The following is a 23,644-nucleotide window of genomic DNA, read 5'->3' on the forward strand; positions in this document are numbered from 1 at the left end:
GAATCTTTATTTTAAAAAAAACCCAATAAAAGGATACTACTATATACTTAGCAGAGTTCGTAGCTTTATTATATGAATACCATGGAGATGGCCAAGACTATGTGCATCCTGAAGCTCCTGCACTCACTATGCTTGTCACTTAATAATGGAATTGCATTAACAGAGCTCCGAAGAAGCGATGGGCCATTTATTAGAGAAATAGAAAAGGAAAAAACATTCTAGGGTCAGAGACCTATATTATAAATACAAAGGGTCTGATTCTTCCCTCACTTGCACTGGTGTAAATAAGACCAATGCCACTGAAGTTAATGGAGGGCTTGGCTACACTGGAGAGAGTTGCAGCGCTGGTGGTGGGTTTACAGCGCTGCAACTTAGTAACTGTCCACACCTGCAAGGCACATCCTGCGCTGCAACTCCCTGGCTGCAGCGCTGGCTGTACACCTGGTCTGCTTGGGGTGTAACAATTGCAGTGCTGGTGATGCAGCACTGCTCATCAAGTGTGGCCACCAAAAGCGCTGTTATTGGCCTCCAGGGTATTAGGAGGTATCCCAGAATGCCTGCTCACAACAAACCGGAAGAATGGCTGAACTCCGAGCTCCCCCGAACTGCTTATTTAAAAAACAAACACAGCTCCTGTTTTCTGAGCGAGCGGAGGCAGGCAGGGGAATTGCTTTGGAATGTTCACAGCTGTTTGCTTGAAGAGAGAAACGGCACGCTCACATGGCAGAGGGGGAGGGGGAAGTCCGTGTTGAGCAGTTGCTTATGTGATCTGAAGGCTATTTAGGAGTGCATAATTTGCATTTAGTGAATAAGAGAGGGGTGGGGGAAGGGGTCAAAACTTTTAAAATGATTCAAGGTAGGTGCTGTGTGTCTTCCAGTCCTTAGAACTTGCAAGGCAGGGAGCTGAGAACAGAGTCAGCTCCAAAAATCCACTCTTTCTGTCTCCCCCACGCTCCCTGTCACACTCCATCCCACCCCCCCTGTTTTGAAAAGCACGTTGCAGCCACTTGAACGCTGGGATAGCTGCCCACAATGCACCACTCCCAACAGTGCTGCAAATGCTGCAAATGTGGCCACACTGCAGCGCTCGTAGCTGTCAGTGTGGCCACACTGCAGCGCTTTCCCTACATAGCTGTATGAAGACAGCTGTAACTCCCAGCGCTGTACAACTGTAAGTGTAGCCATACCCGGAGTTTACTGTTGTACAATTTGTGAAAGTGAGATAAGAATTAGGTTCAAGTTTTACAGTTAAGACCTGTCAACTTATATTCAGTTACTCACAAACAGGGAAACCAAACTGGAAAAGCAAACAGCATGAGATACACTGCTTGAGGCTAACAAAACATGGAATTCTGTTTTTTACAAATGCCTTTTAAAAACAAATGTTTGCTCGAATCTTTGAGACAACACATCAGAATTGTAAACAATTTGCCACACACTGAGAACTCATATCTAAACACACCTATAAGAAACTAGGAGGATTCTCATGGAGCAAAATTCATCATCTAACATGTTAGCTGGTACAAGGCAATCAAAGATCATTATTTATAAAAGCGGTAAAGCCATCAAAGTCTTGTCATGTGTTACTCCAAAAGGATGTATATATTGATTTGAATTTTTACAAACTATAACTGCAATAAAAGAGCATCCTCTCCAACGCTCTGGGCATCCTTGACAATTTTGCACCACCACACCTTTTCTGCTACTTTTAGCCTGAACCAGCTAGGTTAAAATTAGCATTGGTATGCCTACACAAGCTGCAATCACAACTTAATTACATAGTGTGGTAAAGTTCTGACCTTGTCCCCGTGGGTCCCGTGCTTCTAGGCGGTATATGCTCACCTCAGTGGCTCGCTATGACCCTCCACATAGCCCGTCTCTCTCTAGGGTCAGAGTTACCATCTACTGAGCCCTCTTCATCATAAGCCAGCAAGGAGGTCGGTGAGAGAACTCCACAGTCTCTGTTGTCCCTGGGGGCTTGTTTCAGAACAGTTTAGCCTTCTGTCCTGACAGGGGCCTGACTTCCCCTCCCAGGAGGTGTTCCTGTAGTGGTGGGTTGGGGGGAACCCGGGATCGCCCTCTACTCCAGGTTCTGGCCCAGGGACCTTAATGGTAGCAGCTGTTGGCAGCTAACTTTTCACTGTCAGAGTTGCTACATTTCCCTGGGCCACTTCCCCACAGCTCTCCTGCTTCTCTCCCTTCTTCACCTTTACCTTAGGGCTCCCTTACCAATGACTTGAGGGTGTCTTCATTAACCAGCCCTTCAGCCACACTTCCTTTCCTCTGGCTCCCCGGCTCTTCTCTGCCTGACTGGAGTGAGCCCTTGTCAGGGTCTCCTTTCCCACTTTGAACTTTAGCGTCCAAATAGTGGGGACCCGCCTGTTCCCTTCTAAGCTTAATTCCTAGCTTAGATCTTATCACGCTGCCACCAACCCAAAACATAGTGTTTGCGTACACTCTCTGTCTCCCAAAACCTTCCCTGGGGGATTCCAGACCCAAACTCCCTGGGTCTTAAAACAAAGAGAAATAAACCATTCCCCCACTCCTTTCTTCCTCCCAGATTTTCCCCTCCCTGGGTTACACTGGGAGATCACTGTGATTCAACTGCTTGACTCTTAAAACAGAGAGGAAATTCACCTCCCCCCTTCTCAACCCCTCCCAGACTCTCCCTGAGAGAGAGACAGTGATCCTAACACAGAGAGAAATTAACCTTTCCGTCCCTCTTCTCTCCTTTCCCCCAACCAATCCCTGGTGAGTCCAGAATCCATCCCCTGGGGTCTCACACAAGAATAAAAAAAAAATCAATCAGGTTCTTAAAAGAAAAACTTTTAATTAAAGAAAGAAAAAAGTAAAAATTATCTCTGTAAAATCAAGATGGAAAATGCTATAGGGTCTTTCAGCTTCACCTAGACCAGAGGACTCCTCCTCCCAGCCTAAGTATACAAGTTACAGCAAACAGAGTTAAAATCCTTCCAGCAAAATACACATTTGCAATAAAGAAAACAAATGCCTAATCCGCCTGCTATCTAGTACTTACAGTATGGAATAGAAGAGACTTTTTCAGAAAGATTGGAGAGCATGTCTGGTCCCTCTCAGACCCCAGAGAGAACAAAGCACAAACAAAAAACACAAACAGAGGCTTCCCTCCACCAAGATTTGAAAGTATCTTGTCTCCCGATTGGTCCTTTGGTCAGGTGTCAGCCAGGTTCACTGAGCTTGTTAATCCTTTACAGGTAAAAGAGACATTAACCCTTAACTATCTGTTTATGACAGCCCTTTTATAGTATCAGAGGGGCCTTAATTAGAGTCAGGTGGTCACATTAGCTTAATGGCCTCACCTGACTCTTTGCAGGTTAATTGGAGTCAGGTGTTCTCATTAACCTGGAGCAGCCCCTGCTCTGGTCAGTCAGGGAACAGAAAACTGTTAATCCAGTGGCCAGTACATCTGCCTTCTGCTACTCTGCTGTACTCAACTGGCCTGGGTCTATCACATATCCCTCCCCCATGCTCAACACCATGGGGTTGGGCAGCTTGGGACGCCAGACAGTGTACACATAAGCCATCAGCATTGCCATGGCAACTCCCTGCTCTGTGCTGTATGTGGAACTGGAAAGGTTGGAGGAATAAGAACCACGTGGTTATCCTTGTGTTCTTTTCCTTGTTCTGTTGCATCCATTGAAGAAGGGCATGATTGGTCACAAGGATAAATAACGCAACATTTCCATGACCCATTTTACAGCTAGGCACTCTCTCTCTGCTACTCCGTAATTTTATTCCCTCGGAAGGAGTTTCCTACTGAGGTAGAGAATTGGGTGTTCCTCTTCCCCAACCGTCTGTGACAGGACAGAGCCTAACCCCACCTCAGATATATCTGTCTCTAGGATGAATTCCTTTTAAACCTGAGGCTATCAATATGGGGTTACTGCAGAGGACAGTCCATAGGTCTGCGAATGCCCTCTCTGCTTCATTGGACCATCTGACTGGATCAGGACAATGGGCCTTTGCTAAGTCTGTTAGGGGACTTGCCCTTGGCGCAAAATGGGGGATGAAATGCCTGTAATACCCCATCACCCCTAGGAATGCTTGGACCTGCTTCTTATGACTCGGCCATGACCATTTTTGGATGGCTTCTAACTTATTCAGCTGGGGTTTTACTAGACCTTTTTCTACCATGTAGTCAAGATATTTGACCTCCGTGAACCCTACGGCACACTTAACAGAGTTTGCCGTAAGGCCAGCTCGCCTGAAGGTATCAAGGACTGCCCCCACTTTTTCCAAGTGAGTCTCCCAGTCTGAGGTATGAATCACCATGTCATCCTAGTAGGCCGCAGCATAACTGGTATGGGGGGCGTAATAACTTGTCCATGAGGCGCTGAAAGGTAGTTGGAGCCCAATGTAGTCCAAAAGGAAGGACCATATATTGGAAGAGACCCTCTGATTTAGAAAACGCCGTCTTTTCGTTTGCATCTTCGGCTAGGGGAATCTGTCAGTACACCCCTTTGTCAAGTCTAGGGTTATCAAGTACCGGGCATTCCCCAGACAGTCCACTAGTTCGTCTATGTGTGGTATAGGGCAGGCATCAAACTGGGATATCTCGTTTAGTCGATGGAAGTCATTGCATAACCTTGTGGTGCCATTAGGTTTGGGCATCAACACTATCGGGCTGGACCACTGACTGTGGGATTCTTCGATGATCCCCATCTCCAGCATTTTCCTGACTTCTGCTTTTATTTCCTCCCTTTTGGCTGCTGGCAACCGGTAGGGCCTCAGTTACTCTGGCCCCAGAGCTCATGATGATGTGGTGATATATCCCAGTTCTGCAACCCGGCTGTGTCGAGACTATGTCTTGATATCGGGCAATCATCTCAGTTACCTCTTTCTTCTGGGCTGTCATTAGATCAGGAGACACCCTCATCTGTTCAGGATTTTTGTTCCCTGGGTGCAGCTCTTCTCAAACCACTGTGCACGCCTTTCGTGCATGCCATGGTTTCAGAAGGTTGATGTGGTATATCTGCTCTACTTTTTGACGTCCCAGTTGTCTCACCTTGTAATTTACTTTCCCTATGGGTTCGACTATTTCATAGGGCCCTTGCCACTGGGACAACAGCTTACTTTCAGCCGTGGGTACCAGTACCATTACTCATCACCAGGTTGAAACTAACGAACCTTGGTTTGACGGTTGTAGTAGGTTCTTTAGGCGCTACCTCACTATGGGAGTGACTGGGGCTATCTGGTCCCTCATCTGTAGCACATGATCTATTACGTTCTTCCCCTCACTGGGTTCCTCCTCCCAAATTTCCTTGGCTATGTCCAGGATGCCTCGTGCGTTGCGTTCATACAACAGCTCAAGGGAGAGAATCCAGTGGAAGCTTGGAGAACCTCATGGATGGCGAACACGAGGTACGGTAGTAGATTGTCCCAATCTTTCCCATCCTTGCTTACCACCTTCCTTATCATGGCCTTGAGGGTTCGGTTAAACCTTTCCACTAGACCATCAGTTTGTGGATGGTAAACTGAAGTCCGCAGGATCTGGACATGGAGCAGGAAACACAAGTCCTTCATCAGCTTGAACATGAATGGTATTCCCAGGTCTGTGAGAATTTCTTTTGGTAGCCCTACCCGGGCAAAGATTGCCACTAATTCTTTGGCAATGCTCTTGGAAGCTGTGCTTCATAAGGGGACAGCTTCTGGATACCTGGTTGCATAGTCTAGGATGATAAGCACATACTGGTGGCCCCGGGTTGTTTTCTCTAGCGGCCCCACAAGATCCATGGCGATCTGCTCAAACGGAGCTTTGATGATCAGCAGTGGTACCAGAGGAGCTCTTAGATGTGGACGAGGGCTGTGCACTTGACATTATTAGTTAGCAAGACTTGCCTGACTGCCTCTGAATATAGTTCTTCCTCCTCATTAACCATGTAGCATCCACTCTGTGAGATGGAGGGAGCTGAGCATTGGGTGCAAAACCTGACTGTGCGGCAGAGGATGGAGGTGGGGAGGAAGGGATATGGGAGGCTAAACTGATGATGCAAGGAGATCAGAGGACCAATACTGTCTTGGCCACACTACAGCAATGATAAAGAGCTTGGCATGGTCCAATTTTCTCTTGAGAATGACCTGCAGGATGATCAGATGATCAAGAAAATGTAGCATGAAGCGAATATGAGAGAGGATTTCTTCCCTAGACCTGCTCTCAGGAACTAATAGTTCAGATATGGAAAGATATGAATGCCCTCTTCCTGAGATATGCAATCACTACAATCATGCATTTAGTAAAAATCCAGAGAGAGAAGGACAGACCAAAATGGAGTGTGGTGAACTGACAGTGCCCGTTCGCCATGACGAACTGGAGAAATCTCCTGTGGCTCAGAAGAATTGCTACATGGAAATAAGCATTCTGAAGGTCTAGGGCAGCAAACCAGGCATTATGATTTAAGGCAGGGAAGATATTTGCTAGGGTAACCATACAGAATCTCACATATCTAATGTATTTGTTGAGATCATAGAGGTCAAGGAGAAGTCTCAACCCTCCTTTGGGCTTGGGGATCAGGAAATACTAGGAATAGAATCCCTGTCCCTGATGCTGCAGGGGGGTCGACTCTACAGCTCCAAGCACCAGTCGAGACTGGACCTGCTTGAGGAGCAGTGTCTTGTGAGAGGTGTCCCTGAAGAAGATTGGGGTGGGGAGGAGGGATGGAGAGGAACTATATGGCATAATTCAAATTGATGGGGCTTAGGACCCAGATGTCTGTGGTATTCGAGTCCCAATATGGGGGTAGTATTGAGAACAGAGTGGAACTGAGGATTGGCACTGGTGGTATTGAATGAGACACACTTCCATTTGGTACTTGGAGAGTTGCCAGTACTGAGGCTAAAGTGGAATGAAGCTCAATGAAGGGATCTGCCACCAAGACAACAATGGTGCTGAAATACGCACCAGTTTCTAGGGGGCTTTCAGTGCCAGGCCCAGTGTTGGCCTTCATTAAACAATCCGAGGCCTAGGCAGCTCTGTGACACAGCCAGGAGGTGTAAAGGGCACAAAAGAGGATGAGGCAGTAGAAGTGATGGCACCAGAGTGCTCATGAATCAGTGGAGACTCTGGGACTGAGAGCAAAGGAGGTCTGATGCCACCCAGTATGCTGCCAGCATTGAAACAGTCACTGCTAGTATCAACATCATTGATACTGGACTCAACAGATGCCCCATGGCCAAAACCGGAGTTGATAGTACAGGCTCTCACTGATTTCAGTCTGACACCAGGGAGAAGTTGGATAGACCTGCTCCATTCCACATGCCGGAGGGAGTATGGTGCAGATCAGCACTCTTCTTAGGAAATGAGGAGGAGTCTCCCCAAGCCCTAGAATGACCCAAGTTCATTTTATCAGATTTCTTTGTCACTGTACCAGAGGAAAATAAATGACCCCTCTTTCTCTTGAGGGAAATGCCACAGCTGAACACAGAGTAGTATCACTTGTCAGATCCAAAAGTGACCACTTATCAGATGAAAAGATGAAGGCCTCAGTGCTGAAGGAGTCTTCACGATTTGCTCTACCTGGTGCCTATTCAGCTGCAAGTCTCTCGTCACCAGAGTCCTTTTTTTAATGACTTGCAGATGAATCATAACTCTCTAATGTCTTCTTCACTGATACACAATAAATAGCTTGCGTGGGGATCACTGTTGGGGATGGCTCCCTTCCATGATGGACAATGCTTGAACCCGGCTGAAGGCACATCACAGGGCAGCTAACTACTCTAACTAAACCATATACTATCATGAAACTTAACCTAAGAAAAAGTTGTCAGAAACGGAGAACAAAAGTCTGAGGTGAAGATACCAACTCTAACCATTGGTAGTAAGAAGAAACTTACTGAATGGATCAGGGCAGCACTGTCTTTATATGGCCAGGGGAGGGGATAGGGGTAGCACTGCCCATACAGGTACTGCTGGGCAAATTTCTCCAGCTCCGGTGCACTGGTTTCACCCATGCCTAAGTGGAATACACCCTTGCATCTACTCAAAGAATGTAGTTGATAGGATTCTTACTGAAAATTTGACAAAAGCCAAGTATTGGATACTAAAAGCCTTGACTTCATATTCCTTTTATGGGAGAGCCTCTGTCTTCATTGGAGAAAGACTGAAAAGCTTGTTTACTATGGGCCAAACACTCCCCTCTGTTCTTCAAAATACACAGAAAAGGAGGGTAGATCTGTTGCCTTTGCTGCTCCTCCATATCATCTCTTCTGTTGTATTAAAATTCTTTACTGCTAGTATATGAGCACCTTGAAAGTGGGACAACTCATGAAACGGATCCAGAAGGGATAATGGCAAAAATGGATTGGAGGTCAACCTGTATTGGAGAGAATCTCAAGAGTCACTAGTCTTTTGCACTACAGGACCCTGTCTACAAGCATGTCCTACTTCATATCTGTGGTAGTGATATGTGATACATCCATCTTTTAGGTGTAGCCCCATTCTCTGAAGAGAAAAGCCACGATGGAGGAGCTAGTAGTGCTCTTAGCAGCAATAATGTATTGTGATTAAAGCACTGTAACTTGTCACAGACTTAAAGAGAAGCATGCCCCATTGTGACTGTACCTCAAAATGACACCCTGTACCCACATATTCACCACTGTTACATGATTATATGTTTTGTCCAAAATATGCCTTGTGAGGTATTATTTGAGAAGCCATGATCCACTGAACATTACTATCCTAGTGAATGGTATGTATTACCATTGTATGTGAAATTATGAAGTTTGCTATATGTTTATTATTGAAATATATTGTGAGTCTGGGAGATGCCCACAGCTGGCCTTCAAATGGCAACAAAGGAACAACTAACTTCTCCAAGACAGATTTACATTAGGACTAGCCAGCCATGTATTGATGGCCCATTAAAAAGAATCCACTCTCCCAGTGGTCAACTCCTGGAGCACATAGACAATGCAGGCCCAGTGTCTCAGCACGGTATCTAGAACACATAATCCCTGACTCCATGTTTGAGACACTGTCTTTCCATTTACATTGATTGGGGGTTATAAATTGGAGACTGTGACATTAGCCCCGGGCCTCTCTCCTCCCCCACCTACTCTGAAGGTAACAAGAACATTTGAAAGAAAAGACTTTGAACTGGTGAGACTGGCTCCAGGCTGAGCAGGGAATCCAGCCTATGAATTAAGAACTGTGAACTGCTTATAGCATCTAATGGAGTGAGAAAAACTGCTTGATTCAAATCTTGCTTAGTCCGATAGAGTTTAGAATTTAAACTGTGATTTTACTTTTATTTCTTATGTAATCAACTCTATGCCTAATGCTGATAATCACTTAAAATCTATCTTTCTGTAGTTAATAAACTTATTTTAATATTTTTTCTTTATCAGTGAGTTTGTCTAAAGTGTTTGATGAATCTGCTCAGATTACAAAGGCTGCTGCATATCCACTATCCTTTCATGAAACGGCAAACTAATCAATGAGCTTACATTGTTCAAGATAAGATCTTGAGCAGTGTAAGACGGTACATTTCTAGGGTGCAAGGCTGGGAAGTGTGGGGGATTTTCTGGTGTTTCCCTGTGTATGGTTCATAAGTGGCTTAAAGAATATTCATGCAGTTTAGCTGGGTATGTCCCTGCATGTTGTTGACTGAGTGATTACAGCACCTGGAGGGGTTTGCTGCTTGTCACTAGCAAAGCATCATGAGAGACAGACCAGGCTGGAGATTTAAGTGGGCATAGCGGTCCCACAATTCCAGGTTGTCACATGCATCAAATGGTTTTCTCTCTCAATCGCCCTCTCCTTGCCCTGTCCTCACTCCTGGGGTTATGTGGAGTTGGGGGAAACATCCTACCTAGCTATTATCACCTCTCTTTGGTGAAATTTTGGTCTTTTAGTTCCCATTAACATCATGTATGTGAAGTGATGACTGTGGCACTAAGATTCCAGTGGTTTCAAATACCACTGTGGCCACAGAGTATGAACACATACCTTGTATGATGGCTAGCAGAATGACAATTACAAAGAAGAAGAAAGTAATGTCAAAGATGATCCGATAGATCTCATATTCATCTCCTGCTGGATCCTCAATTTCATCACCAATGCCTCCGCCTGCACGCACTCCGACATACATATGAAACATGTAGCACTGAAAAAGCGAGAAAAGGAAAGAACACATAACCATTTAAAAAACCCATTCTCCAAGACTTTGGCTACTTATTATTAGGTATTTGTATGACAGTAGTACCTAAAAGCCCCAAATGAGAATGGGATCCCATTGGGAGGTACTGCAGAAACAGAGACTGTTCCTGAAATGAAAAGCTTTCAGTCTAAATAAGCAAGGCAGAGAAAGGGCAAATTTGTCTCTCTTATTTATTTAGAGGCGAGGAAACAGAGGCACAGGGAGGTGAAATGCAATTGTCCAAGGTGACACAGCAAGTCAATGGCAGATGTACGAACAGAAATTAGATTTCCTGATTCTCAGTCCAGCGCCTTATCTACTAGACTATGCTGGCTCTCTTCCTCCTCCCTTTTTTTTTTTTTTGAGGGGGGGTGTAATTTTACAGCAAGATTGGAAATGCTGCTGAGATTCAAGTGGCAAAATTTCATGTTTTCCAATTGCAGCTTAAAACAAAAAGGAAAGAGTGTTACAACAATTGTATCTAATTGAAAAAACTGCTAACTGCTTCTAAGTTATATACTCGTATTGTTTGCATAGCATGGCCTGGTCAAGTAAGCATGAGGAGACAATGCAGGCACTGCTATATTCTAATTCTGGCTCTGCAGCTGAATTGCTGTGTCCGCCTTTAATACCAAAGAGTCTGACTCTGTATCTGCAGATATAAAGTAGAGATGATAATACTTATATCAAAAGGGTGTTACTATTTGCAAAGTTCTTTGAAATGTAAAGTGATAATTATTACTATTATTATAATCTCTTGCCTTTTAAATAAAATTGTATTTTTTTATTCTTTCCCCATCTTCAGTGTCTCAAAGAAAAAACAGCTCATGAGAATCCTTCTTCAGAGGACATGTTAGAGATGCATGAGATAATTAAAGTGCACTTCCATTCTGAAGAGTGACTAGTAATAGCAATGTGTGGCTTCTTGTTTATCGCATCACAATGATCTCATATCAAATGTGCTCAGTTTAAGAGTTAAAATATTTTTTTCTGACTCTCAACCCTACAGCCCCACTCTGGGATCTTAGGATCAAGCTGGGCTCTTTTCCTTTCCACAACTTCACAAGTCATGATGATTCTACAGTGCGAATGATGTTCTCAGTTATACTTGCACAAGACCTTTCAGAGGCTTGTATAGGTAGTACAGAAGGCACTGTCTCTCCTGCAGGATTGTTATTGCTGCTGATAAGGCTGTGTTAGAAAGAGAAAGCATGTCTTTTCAGAGCCCAGGTTGAGTTTTAGAGGGGGTGTCATAAACATATAGCTAAGGGTAGCATAACATCTCTCTTTACCCTGTAAGGGGTTAGTAATTTCTCTTTTACCTATAAAGGGTTAAGAAGTTCAGGTAACCTAGCTGACATCTGACCAAAAGCACCAATAAGGGGACAAGATACTTTCAGATCTGGGGGGTTGGGGGGGAGGCTTTGTCTGTCTGTTCTGTGTGCTTGCTAGAGACAGATCAAGAAAGCAAGCAATCCAACTCCATTAGTATCAGTAAGTACTAGCGAAGGAATGCGTTAGCCTACAAAGGAAATCACAAGCCAAAATAAAAGTAGGAGGAGGGAGGTTTATCCCTGGTTTTGTACTTTAAGGTTTTGCCTAGAGGGGAGATCCTCTATGTTCTTGAGTTTTTTGTTATTCTGTAAAGTATTTACCATCCGGATTTTACAGAGGTGATTACCTTTTCTTTAACTAAAATTCTTCTTTTAAGAACCTGATTGATTTTTCATTGTTTTAAGATCCAAGGGTTTGGGTCTCTGTTCACCTGTACCAACTGGTGAGGGGATTATTCTCAAGCCTGCACAGGAAAGGGGGTGTAGGGGTTTGGGGGGATATTTGGGGAAGGTAGGGCTCCAAGTCGCCCTCCCTAAATGTTTGTTTAAATCACTTGGTGGTGGCAGCATAACTTAATCCAAGGTAAATTGTGCCTTGGGAGTTTTTAACCTAAGCTGGTAGAAATAAGCTTAGGAGGTCTTCATGTACCCTAAAGTTCAGAGTGGGGAGGGAACCCTGACAGGGGGTGGTCATTTTTATTTGTAAATTGAGTAAATGGGTTATCAAATCGGTGATACATAATAAATACGGAACCCCAAATGTGTCACTTACATAAGAATTTGTTAGAGTACAAATCACACTTTAAGAGAACAAAATGCAAGTTTTAAGAATGAGAAATCTGGATTAAAATCCTGCATCTTTGAAAAGCAAATCAGGATGTAACACATTGATATTAATTCATTTTGGTCCAGAGGAAGGGGCAACAGTGAGAGGAGGTAGAAGAAGTATATGGAATTCTGCACTGTGCAGCCCCAAATGTACATAGGCAAGTAAAGACCATAGCTAGCTGTGTGCAAAAGATCCAGCAGAGGGATTTCATGCCTGATTCTGTGACCATCGCTCCGACTGAGTATTATTTTGCTTCAGGAGTAGTCACATTTAGATCGAGGGGCTATATGCAGAGTAAGTTCCTACTCAACATACATAAGGGTAGCAGAATCTGACCCTTTCTGATTAAGGGCAGTGGAAGAAGCTGCAATTAAAGGCAATTACTGTATTTTTTTTCACACCTTTCAGAACCAGAAAGCATTGTGAGCTTTCTATTAATTTGTATTAATGTGGGGATTTCTATTAATTCATAAAGGGATATAAATTCCCTACTAGATGACTTTTGATATTTTCTTCAGACTTTGATAAGGGAGTAGTCTGCAAGGAATGGGGAAGAAAGAAATCTATTCTGTTCAGGTTCATATACCACCCTTGTCATCTTAGTATCTGAGAGCCTTCCAGTCGTGCATTAAACAATGTCACTAACATCTGTCACATGTGGTTCAATTTCTTTCTCATTCTCCCCTCAGGGAGGAAATTGTATGTGCAGAGCAGGGTTTTGATAGCTTTTTGGTTTGGGGGGGTTTATTGACTCATTACTCTCTTCTGTCACTAAATAATAGGCTTACATGTGTCATGCCATCTTACACAAATTGTTCCAAATCAGAGTTTTTTTCACTCTTTGGATTTTTCATTCTTTGGTTTGTTTTACACTTTCCCCTCCTTTGTACTATGATCAGAATAGGATCACATCACATCTCCATGTTGCTATAATTAGAAATGTAATCTCAACACACATCTTAAAAACATTCTTAATTTGATCCAATTAACGAATGTGGCAAGAAAACTAGGAGCCACTCTACAAATTGAACAATATTTCAGACAAATGGAATACCCTTGAACATTAGGGCTTTCCCAATCTGAAGCTCCATTTGTAACTTGGACATACTACTGTAGAAGAGCAACAAACTCTGCCTCCTTTTAAACTAAATTAGGTCCAGAATTATGTTGTTGGGGTTTTTCTTGGCAGGATTGGGATGGAATGTTTTTTTTCTTTTGTGATGGACTGCTACTTGAGGCACCAGATTGTGTTTTTGCAGTCTTCCCTGTATAAATGGTGCATGCGGTGCTGAAGAAAGACCAGCACAGTAAAGACATCAGGCCTGAGAAAGTCATGTTTCCTTCCGTCATTCCTGCTTTGCCTCTGGCACTTTCCACTTGCAGATGACAACCCCATAGCACTTCCAGTTTAGTTGCATTGACCTGTGCATTAGGAGAGGTGAAGTCAGTGTTCCAGCCATTTCCCACCTCTCCCCACCCACTTATATGGTCATAGGAGCATCAAGTCCATAGTACTGTTTACTGCTATACATCTAGACCCAAGTTCTGGGAAGGCCAAGCAGTTTCTTACTTGCCCTTGAATCCCAGTGTGGCCCTGTAGCACAGGCCACAATCTATCCCATTAGTAGTTTATCTTTATTCCTTTGATTTATCTTTATAAAGAAAGTGTCCATTCATTGCATCTTGCCTTGCCTTCTTCCCATCCCTACAACCTCCACTCTCGACTGGATCAGAGGATTCTGAAATGCAATTATTTCATTTCTCTCTGAAATCAGTTGGAAATTCAAAATGGAATTAATTATGTCAAGCTACAAAAGTGCCAAGGAGATATTGTACTGTCAGCTATGGTGATTATACTTGCAAGTGGATGTTCTCTACTGACTAATTTACAAACATGCTAAAGCCAAAAAGAAAACCCTTCCATTTCCTAATGAGTATTCCTAATGTATTTCACATCAAATGGACTTTAAAACACAGAGAAAGCTGACAGGTACTATGGACCAAATTCTGATCTTGCACTCTTGTAAATCAGTAGTAGCTCCATGGAAATCAGTGGGATTACACTGGCATAACATAGAAGAATCTGGCCCTGTGTGTCATGGCTGTACAGCTAGTCAAATTCTGCTCTGATTTGCACTGGTGTAACTCTGCATTATTTCCACTAAGTCAATTTTGTTCCTATAGTTTTCACTAGGTTTAAACCAGTGAAACCAGGAGCAGAAATTGATTCTTAAGAAGTATCCTGTGGAGAGTGTAAGGCTACTTCATCTTAATAAAATACCTGTAGTATGCACCAACGCCAATAGCTAGGTGCTACGAAAAGGCATAATAAATCCAAGAGCCATAATGTGATATACAGTAACAGGAATGATCTTATAAATATTTTGTTCACAAATAGTTCACAGCATAGCAATTCGAGACTTACAAAGCAAAGGCCAAAGGAGGAAAGTGAACAACTGTGGAAAATACCATAGTATTTTTATAAGGGTTTTTAGTAATGTTATTTTCTTTTACAATTTGTCTCATAAGTAGGATTTTTAAAATACATGGTATTGGTTGTTAGGAAATGAGGTAAATAATATGTAAAAAATACATCAGAAAGTCCCTACACTCCTGAGATTTTTTAATGATCTAGGCAACATCTTCTGAATCAGAAAAACCTGACACTAACAGACCCTTTCAAATGGCAATTTAAAAAAATTGGATAAATAATTGTCAGGCAACCAAGCACCGAAAAGTTTCCAGTGACAGAAATGTCAACAGAAGACATCTAATCAATCAATTGAGGTTAGTGGGAATCATTGGATATTCAGCACTGTTGCGTGCCTGGATGCTCTGCAAGGACAAGGCCCACACATACGGTGATTTAATTGGCTTTAATGAAGGTTAAGTGACACACCCGCAATGGGGACTCCAAGCGTTGCTGTCATTGGGATGGGGAACCTAGCGCACGGAAAAGCCCGGCCTGGTACGGAGTCCGAATACGTGACCAATGGCCCACAGCAATTATAACATTATGCTAATTATATGCAAAGCAGCACATACATATGCAATTTGGGGCTTTCCATTAGCAATGGCCGCCCCCCTTGGCCTATGGCCAGGGGCTTTCTGCAGTTCCTCATAAACACCGGGGCTTCCCACACAGGGCAGTTCTAACCGGTTAAAAGCAGCATCTGCAAGCATACTGTGTCCGGTAATAACCTATCCTTGAGAAAGCGCAAAGCCCTAACTTGGCCGTGACAAAGTCTTCCGGGGTCCCCTACCAGCACTTTTGAAAAACACGCAGGTTTTAGAACCCTAACTTTAGGCTCCTATTTTTGAAAATATTGGTAACAGTTTAGAATAACCACACAACTCTCTGTATGGCCTGTCAAACTGCAGCATTCAGAAGTACTTTCATGCAACTTTTGTGCAAGCCTCATGCAGTGAAACAACTTTCTGACTTTGATTTTTTTAGTCTCAGATAAATCATAGCACAGACTAATGTCACTTTATTTCACCTCATTTGTGGCCACGTTCTCTAACTCCTGCACGTTTGTATTATATTTTTTATTCCTTCATGCTTCACTGATAATCTTCCTGTTGTGAACAGCCAGCCTTCTGGCTATAGGTATTATTCAGGAACAGTTGCATGAATAGGAGAGGGGGGACAGGAAATACAATAATAACTTAAGTAAAGATGAGCAAAAAGCAAACAAACTTACTGTTAGCATATCATCACATTTCATATCTGGCATATCTCCATCTTCACTCTTGTTGTAGAATTTACGGAAAAAATTGAATGCCACTACTGTGTACAAGTAGACTACCACTGCCAGTAATCCCACTGTTAACACAAGCTAGAAGAGAATTATATGATGGATGTATTAACACCATGAAAGCATGCAATGCAATTTTCTTATATGCTGGCGAAAAGAGAGAAATAACAAATTTATCGGTGAAGATAAACTCACTTTATTCACTTCCATCTCTCTCTCCCTCCCGAATCTAAATTTTAAAAAAGAATTTTTGTTCTATTTTAACAAAATATCAGTGTATTTTATGCAATGTTAGAGGATTTAAATTGGCTCATGAATGTTAAAATGTTTCTAGAACTCTGAACAAAAGAAAAAAATATAAATTAGAAAAATGTAAATTCATATCCATACCGATATGTGCTTACATACAGACAGAAAAGAAGATATTTCTATTCTGTAAGCTTAAAAAATACATTCCTATTTCCTTTTTATAATATCAGTGCAGGTCACAAGTACATTCCAATGCAACAATTATTAAATTAAAGACCCAATATCTGGGAAATTAAAATGCTTCTAAGTCAATTCTGTGTATATACAGTAGGTTTTGAGTTTGCCTGATACTCACTTTGAGCTTCTATCCAAGGATCTCAAAATACTTTATGAACATCAATGATGTAAGCCTTATACCTACCTACCATGGATTTTAAATATTATTCCCATTACATAGAATGGGAAGCTGAGATGGAGAAAGCTTAAGTGACTTGCCCAAGGTCACAAAGCAAGTATGTTGCAAAATAAGAAAAAGCCTCCAGAACCTTCTAATTTCCTTGGCTTTTAATAAATACGTGGAACAGTAGAAAATACGAGATCTTTGCTTTTGTTTTTGAAATTTTAAATGAGCAAATTTTTTAATGCATGTAGATTTAGAATGGAAGACAAAATTTTCTGGAGTCTAGACGTTAAACCCAGCTTTAGATTTACTGACCAATTAGATTTAAGTGTATGCTTTGATCAATCTGTAAATCAATGCCACTATTTGAAAGTGTTACTTCATCTCCATGTACTTCCACTTTGATGCAAAACTACACTTCAGAAGCAAATTGCACAGATCCAACTTGCAAAAATTGGTGCATCTTGGAGTAGTGTAGAAAAGTGGCATTTAAAAAGTTTGCTATCTAGCTTGATGATAATTTTATAGTGACAGTTTCAGTTATACTTGAGGGATCCTAACAAAACAGCACATTAATATAATATCTCCTCTCATAAGTGGCAAAAAATCCCCCCATGTCTTCAATTGCTATAGTATTAAAATATTGCCGTGAGCCAGATGAAAAGTAGTTAGAAGTGAATTACAATATCCTGCAGCAAATATTCAAAAAGAATGAATATTTTAACAAATAATTTTCATAACTACCTGACTTATGAAATACTATATCACCTTACATTCCATGTACTTAACTTGTAAAGGCTTCATGTAAAAGCTACAGATCTGCTCAACAGTATCTGAACATTTAAAAGGACATGTGGCTGGAAAGCTAAAATTTGAACAACTTAAAGTGCACATAACTCAGCTTTGCAAGTCTCTCCAAACATGCATGCATCAACCTTGCAAAATTCTACCTGCACACTGGTCAAGAACAACTATTTTTTTTTTTGATAAGCAAGTAAAAGATCACACTTTTTCTGTAACATTAGTTGTCATCATAATGGGCAAACAAATATATATTGTTCTTTCCTTGGTAAATATGAGTCATAGTGAATGAAAAAAACTTAGCACTGGTTTATAATTCTCAAGTTGAAACCAGAGCAGGGTTTGCTTTTCTAACATATAAATTATTGTTTGCAACCTTTTAAAAAGCAATTTTCTAGACCCTGCAAAGAGATTCATGCAATTTTTCAAATAGGTTAAACTTTAAGGTCTAGTAATCATGTCAATGAGTAGTCATTGATCGAGTGTGACCAAAATGTGCTTCCAGTTACCAGGCCAGGGCTGCCCAGAGAGGGGGGCAATTTGCCTCAGGCCCCAGGCCTCGCAGAGGCCCCCACTAGAGTTTTTCAGGGGCCCTGGAGTGGGGTCCTTCACTCGCACCGGGGGCCCTGGAAAACTCTTGCAGGGCCTGGGCCCCCAGAGTTTCTTCCGCTCCAGCTCTTTGGCGGTACTTCAGTGGCAGGGGGTCCTTCGGCTCTGGGACCCACTGCCGAAGTGCCCCGAAGACCTGCAGCGGGGGGTCCTTCTGCCCCAGGACCCGCCACCAAAGAGCTGGGTCTTCGGCGGTAATTTGGTGGCAGGGGCCCCCCCGGCGCAGGTCTTCAGGGCACTTCGGCGGCGGGTCCCAGAGCGGAAGGACTCCCCGCTGCCGCATTACTGCCGAAGGGGGGACCCCCCGCCGCCGAAGACCCCAGGCCCCCTGAATCCTCTGGGCGGCCCTGTACCAGGCTAATCCTGATTTAAACAGGATTGACAGAGTACTGGATTTGACTTTCTATGTACACTAGTTATACTCACTAGCTAACTGGGATGGGGCCTTCCTTAAATGATAGCAAAGGGTATCAATCCCTTGCATTCATTTTCCTATCTTAAATGCCACATCTCTGTGCATGTCCTGTCCCATGTATTTTTTAAAAACAGCAACTTGATGTTATCTATGCTGATTTTACAGCAGAGGTACGTACAATGTATGTCCATGAGCCTGTAGGGGTTGTTACTTTCCAGGACGTAACTTTAAGACCTCAGCTCTTCAGTAGTATCTGTATGAGCACTCTTTTGCCCACACAGATTTGACTTCACTATCAGGGCCTAAAGAGCTGCAATATAATGGCAACACAATTATAAGTTCCCCACCAGAAGCTAAGGTATAGTGTCATTTCATTTTATTCATGCTCACACTCTATTTTATTATTCTAAGAGCAAAGGCTGCAGTAGGTCGGCTTGTATATCTGTGTGAGACTCACAATTTCTACTATACAAACCAAACTAATTTATTTAGTTACACTTTTAAAAAGCACATCTCCAGTGCTCTAGGCACTTGTTCAAACATTACAGTAAATAACTTGTCCTTTTGGAAGGTTGCTTCAAAGTGTCCTACTGGATAGTCATCTGTCAGGGAGAGATTTCAACTCACAGCAGCCACTATAGCTGCTATGAAAATGTGTTTAAAACACTTGTTTAAACGTTTGTTGAAACGCATTTAACTGAAGTTGTAGAGGCTACTGAGAGTGTTAACCATCCCCTGCACAGATAATGGAATGGAAACACAGTGGGGACAATCCACTGTCCTACAAATATTTGAGAGACTCCAGAAAGACAAAGCAGAGATTTGGTGTGGCCACTCTTGCCTTTGCCTTAAAACATATTCCCTTATATTTCCTTCATGTTTCAACCACATAGAGCCTAACACACATGGGGCCTACATAACTGTACACAGATCAGGCAAATAGATAGTTTTGCCACACAAGTTTCCTAGAACAACAAATCTGAGATGAGAGGCAGAAAAAAGTTTTTTCACTACGTATCCCAAACAACTATGGCGAGGGAAGTCCTGGAAAATGGAAATTGCAAGGGAAGTCCTGGAAAAGTCAACTGGAAAATGGCTTAAAACTTTTAATCTGACAACTTCATATAAAAGAATGAAATATTCTCAGTTCAGTCCTTAATATCACTTTACTACCATCCAATATTCTGTATATACAGTCTCTGATTAGGAGTACTTGAATTTTATCCATCTTTTCCCAATTAAAGCAGCATTTCCAGGTCAGCGTTCTCCAACCTTCTAATTCTGTTGAGGAACTTCCCCTCCCAATATCCCAAGAACCCTATTGCTTCACTCTCAAAATATTTAGCTCTGCAGACAGACTTGGTGAGCACTATAGAGTAGAGTCTGAAAATCTCTTTTTTAGATAAGAAACCTGATTAATAGCTTGTCAATGTGTGCGAATAAGCAGGACTCTCTCTTGCCCTTCAATATGGGGGGGGGGGTGGTGCCTCACTGCATAATTTAGACTATAAGCAGTCCCTGTACAATTGGTGATATGGACAACATAGCTGAGGGCAGGATTCACCTTGCATCTAATAGCTACTCACATCACACTCATTCACACAGATGAAGAGCTTGCTAAAGACTCACATTTCGTTTGCATTAATTTGCTAAAATAAAGCATAGTAGTCCATTTCTACAAATCACTCAACAATTACATTGGAGTCAGATAGATCTAGTTTAAATTGAAATTTTTGTGATGCAAACTGCAGTCTGCCAGCTGATGAGTTACTAGTTACTAACAGCAAAATCATGGAATGCTGTTTTTGTGGTTTACATTGCTGTGGTCCAAATCACATCTAGCCAACTTGAACAGTGTTGTGTTTTGTCAACAACAACAACAAAAACAAACAACAACAAAAAACCGTGACTAATTTATCAGGATCTTTAATCCTCATTTGCATTGTAGGTGAAATTAACCCAAACTCAAAGGCTCTTATGTAAAGAATAAGCCATGCTTAAACTCTGCATTAAAGTATAAAGTTTCAGCCCAGCCCCACAACCTGTTTAATTTAGCTCAGAGCTCGATATATCCATAGCTGGAGAGGAAAAGAAGGCTACCAGTATATACATCGCCATTCTGTGGCTATTAATACAGCTCAGACTGTAGTAGCCACTGGAGTTCCAACACACCCTCTGCACAGGGAGGCATAATGGAAGGATCCATGTAGCAGCAGATCCTCTGGCCCTCTCTCTGCTTCACCCCTAGCATGGTGGCACACAGGGTGGCACTGCAGAGCAAGCTCCCAAATCCTATCCTATCCCGACTTGTGTAGCAGAACAGCATCAATTGAGTTGCTAGGAGGGTGTCTGCACCCAGAGGATGACCTGTATTTGTCCTGAAGTAAGTGCTTGTGTGGGCCTTTTGCACTGCTTAGACTTTCAACCTTGAAGCACAGGAATGCTGCTATAACAGAACTAAATTGACAGTAAAACTTGGTTATTTTCTTCAATATATGTCTGAAATATAACGTCGGATATCATGATTATCCTCCAGCCCAGCTTCCTTATCAATACAAGACTAAACTTTGCAATGAAAGAACATTTCTCCTTTCAATCCTTGAGAAAAGTTTCCCCTAGTCCGTTTGAATTCAGGCATGGGATGAACCTAACTGTGCATTCCTTTAGCAAAAAAGGGAGAGGGAAATGAAGCTTGATACCTGTTTGCCATTGTGGGTTACTGATGACAGAATAGTTCGAAGTGTCTTGAATCCCATTGCAATGTCAAGGAGATGAGCAGCAAAGAAAAAGTTGTTGTAATGGCCAAGGATTGACATAGTCATATACCAGGCTAGATAAAGGAAAGACTATCAGAAAAAAAAGAGAGAGAATTGCATTAGGAAAACAGGAAATGAAATCTACAGCCTTTGAGTTAATAACCAGTCTTACCTTAGTCGCAAAGTAAAAGAGAGAATTATATTAGAGCTCAATCTTGTCTTTCTGTTGGGTATTCAGGTGTGGTGGTTTACTACAGCAATGCTTGCTAGAGCTGGTTAGGAGTTTGCCGACAAAATGTTTTTTGTCGAAAATGCCAATTTGTCAAAACTCAAACCTAACCACAAGGAAGAGTAAGTTTTGACAAATATTTCAACTTGAAATTTTTTTGAAGTGAATTTCAAAATTCTTCTAACAGTTTCAATATTCTCCAATAAAAAAAAATTGCTCTTCTGATTTCAAATTATTTTTCATATAAAAAATCAAATTATAGTAAAGAAAATATAGAAAAAATTAAAATGGTTCAAAGAGAAATGAAATATTTTAAAATTATCAAAACAAAAAGATGTGATTGACATGAACCATTTATTTATTTATGGATTTTCAGTTTGCAAAAATTTTGAGATTTTTGCTTTTCATCCCAATTTGGGACAGGCCATTTTTTCAGTAACCTGAGAATTGTTATGGGACAAGAAAATCACTTCCCACATAGCTTTAATGTTTGGATCTCTGCTATTAAAGAAGGACTAACCTTAGAACAGGCTTGAAAACACGTGGATATTTATAAAATAAGTATTGGTTTGTCGGGGTTTTATTGCTATTCTGAATGCTGTTGTTACAGATATTTATGAGGGAATTAGAGTTTATAACTCCACAACCCAACCATGATTGAGATCACAGCATTTTGCTCTGAAATGATCAGGATTATAATTTCACCTTAGCATTCAACAAGAGAAATAGATGGAGTCTGAGGGAAGAAATATCTTTCATAGTTAGCAAAAGAGGTAAGAAAAAGTATGAGAAACATACAAGAAAATGGACGCATAGGCAGGCTTACCTCCAATCCAGCACTGGTCATGCCACTGCTTTGGTTCACCTTCAATTTCACATCAAACAAACCACCACATCTGTTTTTTTCACAGTACTGTTCCCCTTTCAGAATGTGGTTTATTACCATAAAATAACACTCCAAACCGTCCAGCCCTCTTCTCTGGGCTCATTTAGTTCTTTCAATTTATGATGGACTTCAGCATCCATATAACCCTCCTTCTTGACTCAAAAGTCTTTCCAGTCCTTATTCAGAGCTTCCTTCTCCCTTCAGGCTCACAGTCCTATGCACCCCTCTTACATAAGTGGTCTCTTGTTCCCTGCAGGTTCTTAAGCCTGGGATCGCAGGAGAACTGTCACCTTCCCTTTCCCAGTAAGCTCCCACCCCAACCCCAGACCCAACAGGCCTGCTTCTTAGTCACCAGTTCCCCATCCTTTGCATTCATTCCCTTCATCTGGGGAGGTGACTAGGCCTGGCATGGGGGAGGCTGATCCCTAACCCTCAAAGGTCATGCTCACACTGTGACAGGATATAATTTGGAGGTCTGGTATACTGAAAGGTTGGATATTATTTTAACATGGAAGTGAAGAGGAGTAGAGTTAATAAATCATATTCTGTGCCAAATCCTACTTCCAGATACACTAGTGTAAATCCAGAGTAGCTCCACTGAAATCAGCTATTGCTGTCTGTACTTGTTCTAGTAATTCTCAGTGGCTACACATATAAAATGGAAATAGATCTAAGCCTTGCATGAGAAATTGTGATTAAAGTTGATACCCACACTAAAATAATTCAGATTCACTCTTCTTATTTTCACAAAACATCACACACAAATTGTTGCAAGTTGCTGTACACAACTGAGGTACACAAAAACAACTCAGAGAAAGACCCAACTGAACTCTACTGAAGTCAAGGAAGTTCCTGCAGATTTTTACATGTGTAACTGAGAAGGGAGTTTGGCTTCCTGTCCAAGTTCATAGGGCAGGATTAAAAAGCAGTATTACCTCCCGTATCAGGTTAGTAAATTGTTATCAGTAGCATACAAAAGTAATCAGACCTCATACATTTCAACCAATCCCTCATGCTTAGAGCTCTGTTTTATTTTATTATACATGTAGTAAAATGAACTTACATTATCAGTGAAAACAACTCCTAATTTCCACATCTGATACTTTACGTCAATGGAATTTAGTCTGCAAAAAAAGGAGATTCATATAAAAGCTCAGTAAGAAATCACACATCATCCATTCTACCATAAGTACATTATCCTGTAGG

At 41.9% G+C, this 23,644-nt stretch overlaps 1 protein-coding gene and 1 long non-coding RNA gene across 7 annotated transcripts in view; one reads left to right on the forward strand and one right to left on the reverse strand.

Annotated features, from left to right (window-relative positions):
* RYR2 (ryanodine receptor 2) overlaps positions 1–23,644 on the reverse strand; it is a 727,531-nt gene that overhangs the window by 7,913 nt on the left and 695,974 nt on the right. For all 6 annotated transcript variants that reach the window (XM_050950348.1, XM_050950346.1, XM_050950344.1 and 3 more), the window contains 4 exons: positions 23,502–23,562; positions 21,267–21,413; positions 16,040–16,174; positions 9,983–10,139 (listed from right to left, as the gene is read on the reverse strand). In XM_050950348.1, coding sequence (XP_050806305.1) covers positions 9,983–10,139; positions 16,040–16,174; positions 21,267–21,413; positions 23,502–23,562 — 500 coding nt within the window. The remainder of the gene's footprint in view (positions 1–9,982; positions 10,140–16,039; positions 16,175–21,266; positions 21,414–23,501; positions 23,563–23,644) is intronic.
* The window catches only part of LOC127049568 (uncharacterized), an 838,950-nt gene continuing 818,435 nt past the window's right edge, over positions 3,130–23,644 (forward strand). Inside the window, exon 1 of the long non-coding RNA XR_007774010.1 lies at positions 3,130–3,194. This is a non-coding gene — a long non-coding RNA (uncharacterized LOC127049568). The remainder of the gene's footprint in view (positions 3,195–23,644) is intronic.

Source organism: Gopherus flavomarginatus, chromosome 4 (assembly GCF_025201925.1).
Source record: "Gopherus flavomarginatus isolate rGopFla2 chromosome 4, rGopFla2.mat.asm, whole genome shotgun sequence".
In the NCBI taxonomy this organism is placed as follows: Eukaryota; Metazoa; Chordata; order Testudines; family Testudinidae; genus Gopherus; species Gopherus flavomarginatus.